Source organism: Dipodomys ordii, unplaced genomic scaffold (assembly GCF_000151885.1).
Source record: "Dipodomys ordii isolate 6190 unplaced genomic scaffold, Dord_2.0 Scaffold96, whole genome shotgun sequence".
Taxonomy (NCBI): domain Eukaryota; kingdom Metazoa; phylum Chordata; class Mammalia; order Rodentia; family Heteromyidae; genus Dipodomys; species Dipodomys ordii.
In genome coordinates, this window is record NW_012267312.1 from 6,081,782 (window position 1) to 6,086,830 (window position 5,049).

The 5,049-nt window shown below is 43.8% G+C and overlaps 1 protein-coding gene across 1 annotated transcript; it reads right to left on the minus strand.

Moving 5' to 3' along the window:
* Positions 1-399: 399 nt before the first annotated feature.
* Positions 400-1,635, minus strand: LOC105993467 (F-box only protein 3-like). Its single transcript, XM_013026737.1, has one exon. The coding sequence runs from the start codon at positions 1,633-1,635 to the stop codon at positions 400-402; it is 1,236 nt and encodes a 411-aa protein (XP_012882191.1).
* Between the last annotated feature and the right edge of the window lie 3,414 nt (positions 1,636-5,049).

Below are 5,049 nucleotides of genomic sequence, written 5' to 3' on the forward strand. Positions count from 1 at the left end.
AAGGACAGTGCCCCATCTGAGTTTATGCCTTTATGCCCTAGGACCAGCACCAAAAATAATAAATAAAACAAAACAAGGTACCTGTGTTTCACACCTGTAATCCTAGTGACTCAAGAGGCTGAGTTACCAGGATCACAGTTCAAAGCTAGCCCAAAAGAGAAAGTCTATGAGACTCTTATCTCCAATTAACAACAACAACAAAAAAAATCCCAAACGCTAGTCTTGAGCCAAAAAGCTCAGAAGATAGCACCCGGGGCCCTGAGTTTGAGACCCAGGACCGGCACAAAAACAAAAACAAAAAAAAAAAAGAAAAAAGCAAATTGAGCAGTATTGCGAGTAACTTTATGCCAATGAATTCAATGTTTGAACGAAATGGACAAATTCTTTGAAAGGCACAAATTATGTAGCTCTAAACACCACGGATTTTGGACATTCCAGGTAGAATCGGGGAATGGCAACATTGTAGATCCTTTCTTTAAAGCGCTGTAAATAGAAAGTATAATATCCTTCTATATAGCCCGATATTGTACTGAATATGGTACAGCCGAAATATTCATACTTCTGACCTGGGGTGAGTGTTGGAAGCTCATCCTCTACTCCAGGCCCTCGAATAACTTCCACATCTCCGTTAGAATTGGTCACTTTCAAACAGCAACTGTACAACTGACAAACCTCATCAGGAAGTGCATCTCTTGACATTTCCACCTTGATTTGGTATGAGAAGAAATACTGAGGTGGGTTAATAGAACTGAGTTCTGGCAGGAACGATGTAGAAACTGAAACTGTTATGTCCCCGGTTGTTGCTACACAGTCTGGATCTTGCATGTATCTCAAAATTTGGTTTCTGGTGACAAGGAATCTACCAGATACGACATCATTAACATAAGAAGTAAACCAATCAGTAAAAGAAGAACCGGTGATAAACATTTCAATATCAGAACTCTGAGTCATTTGCTCTGAACGATGGTAGAAAACTTCATTTTTGTTTCGGCCTTCTGCTGCTTCCACAGCTAGGTATTGAATCAAACCAGTATGTACACAGAAAGTTAAAGGCAGACAGTATTTCAGTCCCCGTTTTGGCTGGAATCCTCCAGCAGCCAGCATAGCATCTAAAAAATCTTCAGAACGCTGGTGATCTAGCAGTTGGATAGTTCCGAACAACCCAGGAACCACTAACTTTTGACCATTGTGAATACGGAATGAACACCGGTAATCATCCGGAAGCCTGCAACCAATCTGGGCCTCAATGGCGTCAAGCTCTTCCTCACTGAGGCCTTCTTTCAGAGACAAAACTATTAGAGGGCACCGGGACCACAAATATTTCTTGAGGTCATTCCAGGCCTTTCTAATAGTGGCATAATGGTCAATGTATCTTCCTACATCCAAATAAAAGCCTATGAAGAGAGATTTCCAGCACTCATTCTTCTGTACTTTCTCTTCCTCAGTTACCAACCAATACTTTGTACAGTACCTTCTCCACAGCAGATCATAACTTGCTATCTGATTAAATCTTCGATTGAGGAGACTACAATTGACGAGATCTCGGTAGTCCAAAAGAGTAAAGATGGTAAGCAGGGGATCGGCAGGCAGCGACTCCAGGGTCACCACAGACGGCTCTCCCTCAGCGGCCGCCATCTTCTCCACAGGACAAAGCGCGGTCCCGCGCAAAGCCTGCTGGGTACATCCTGTAAGGCCCCGCCCCCATAACGTCACATCTGGCCCCTCCTCTATTACCACTGTCTTACATGGGTTAGTCCAGCCTACGCTTGCTGTGTGGCTTCTTGCAGCCTGCTTGTATGCCTGTCATCTTCTCTGTTCCAACCCTCAACAGCTATCTTGCCTGAATCCGTCCCCATGGCTACTACCTTGTCTGGCCGGGCCCTCCCAGCTGTTATCTTGCCTGGCCCAGCCCCCATGTCCGCCATCTTGTCTAGCTCCGCCCTCATAGAAGCCATTTTGCCTGCCTGGCCCCGCCCCTATGGCCACCATTTTGTCAAGCCTGGTCGTCACAGCTCTTATCTGGCCCCACCCCCATAGCCGCCATTTTGTCTAGCGTGGCCCTCACAGCTACCTTGTTTGACCGTGTACCCATGGCGCTATCTTATTTCACCCTGCCCTCATGGCCCATCTTTTCTAGCTCTGCCCTCCTACCTTACTGGGCCCCGCCCCCATACCTGCCATTTTGTCTAGCGCGGCCCTCACAGCTATCTTGCCTGGCCCCGCTCCCAAGGCCTACATCTTGTCTAGCCCTGCCCTCATAGAAGCCATCTTGCCTGCATAGCCCCGCCTCCATGACCTCATCTTCTGTAGCCCGGCCCTCACAGCTCTCTTGCCTGGCCCCATAACTATGGCCACCATTTGTCTAGCTCCGCTCTAACAGCTATCTTGCTTGGCTCTGTCCCCATGGCTCCATCTTTTCTATCCTTGCTCTCATGGCCATCATCTTTTCTAGCTCGGCCCTCATATCTATCCTGCTAGGCCTCACCCCCATGGCCACCATCTTGTCTAGTCCTCCCACCCTCACACAGCTCTCTTGCCTGGCCCTGCCCCCATGAACGCCATCTTGCCTAGCCCTCCCCTTTCAGCTATCATGCATTGCCCCTCCCACATGGCCATCATCTTGTCTAGCTCAGTTCTCACAGCTCTTTTGCCTGGATCCGCTTCTATGGATGCCATCGTGTCTAATCCTACCCTCACAGATATTACATCTTGCCCCTCCCATATGGCCACCATCTTGTCTAGCCCTGCCCTCCTAGAAGCCATCTTGCCTCCATGGCTCCTCCCCTAGGGCCGTCTCGTCTAGCCTGGCCCTCACACTTGGCTGGCCCCACCCCCATGGCCCCATCTTGTCTGACAACAACTTTGTCATTTTCTGCCCTGCCCTATAGCTGGAACGTACAGCACAGGTTTGCACATATGATGATGACTAGTATGAAGAATGGAATTGATTCTCTTTTATCGTAAGTAAAGAAAATAGTTATAGCGTATCCCTCTAGATTTAACCAAAGGAAAAGTACTAAAATAAATATTAATGGACCAGTATTTATATATGCCTTTAGATTACAATTTATGAATTAGGTTTGGTGGTACATGTCTGTAATTCTACCTACTGGAGAGGTGGTGGAAAATCACAGAGGCCACAGGAAAAAGGTAGTCGCCATATCCAGAAAAACAAATCACTAAGCAAATGGACTGGAGATATTGCTCAAGTGGTAACTTGCCTAGCAAATTTGAACACTTGAGTTGAATTGCCAGTCCCATAAAAAAAAAAACACCTTTATGAATTATTTTCAAGTGCTCTTTAATACAAGCGAAGGTAGTAAGGAAGTTTGGCCACATATTGATTCAGTATTTTTAAGATGTGTAAACCAAGGTCTAGTGAGCTCAAATGAAGTGGTGTGTTGCAAGATTAGTATTAACAGCTCCAGGACTGTTAGGGTTTTTTTTTTTTTTGTACATTAATAGTCCAGTTAGGAAAAGCAGGCTATTACAAATCAATTGTTTCTGCCTTTTGCGAGTGAAGTTTCCTGGTGGTTAAGATAAATGAACATTTGCTTAGCGTTAACCTGTTTAGTGAAAATGATTAAAACTAAAAATCATCATGTTGAGCATGATAAACCAAGTTCAAGAAGTTATATTGCATGTTTTCACTTATTTGCGGAGTATAAAACTAAAATAATGATGGTGAGGATATGATGATGAGGATGATGATGAGGATAAGAATAGTGGTGGTGGGTCATGAGCATAAAAAGGAGACTGTCCAGGAGGTGACCAGCAAGACTAGGAGAGGGTAAAAGGAAAGGCTACTGAGTAATGACAAGACTTGAAGGATGTTATATGTCATGAAAGACTAAAGAAACCCACCAAATGCTGTTGGAAAATAAAGGGAAAAGGAGGGAATAACAGGAAAATAGCAGGAGTATTCAAAGTGCATCATATGCAGTATAAAAATATATGAGCTTCCACTTACATTATTAATGTACGCTAATTAAAAAATATAAAATGAGGGACTGGGAAGGTGGCTCAGTGGTAGAGTGCTTGCCTTGCATGCATGAGACCCTGGGTTTGATTCCTCAGCACCACATAAGCAGAAAAAAAAAAGCCGGGAGTGGTGCTGTGGCTCAAGTGGTAGAGTGCTAGCCTTGAGCTGAAGAACTGAGGGACAGCACCCAGGCCCAGAGTTCAGGCCCCACGACCGGATCTCCCCCCCCAAAAAAAAAACAAAATGAAAAAATGTAAAAGAAACCTGCTTAGGTGAAATAATGCTGGAAATGATGTCTGTAATTTGTTGTTGAGCTAAGAGATAATGAAAATGACTAGTATATAATTAGTAGCAGAAAAAGAAAAGTATTTAGGGTCACTGAAAAGTGTCTTTTTGCTACTATTTACTAGACATCCTAGATGTGTGTTCTCTTTTATCTAAATTTTATCACTAATGTGCATACTTTGGGAAAAACCCACTATATTTTATGGAATGTTTTGAAGTCTATGCAATAATAATAATTTAATCTACTAAATTCACGAGTTATACTTTATAGAGGACAGGATGCAGCAATACAGAAGAAGACAATTACTCAGTGATCTGCAAGACAGGTCTTCTCTAAAATCCTCCTCCAAAGTAACGGTATTTGTTTTGCAGTATTGTTTTATCCATTAGACAACAGTTTTCTGACCTGAGGAAAAATGAAGGCACAACCTTCTATTGTTTTTGTTTGGTTTAATGACTTAATTGGCAATTATATCTGTCTTAGGAACACATTGCATGTAGCAAATTTCAATGAATCCAGACAGCCCTCAGACTTACCTTTCCCTCGCTGTAGTTCCTCCTTACATGTTTAGAGACTCCTAGAACCTCAGTATTAATAGTGGGTTGCATGGGTCACAGTCCAAGTTAATGGGAAGGGTCTCATTCCATAGCTGCCACCTAAGTTAAGGACCCAGCATGCAAAGGGAGGGGCAGGACAGTGTCCTTAACAGTTAAAGGCAGAAAGCAAAGTAAGCCCCATCTCTTGTCCTTGTCCATATCTGTTCACCATGTTGAGACACCAA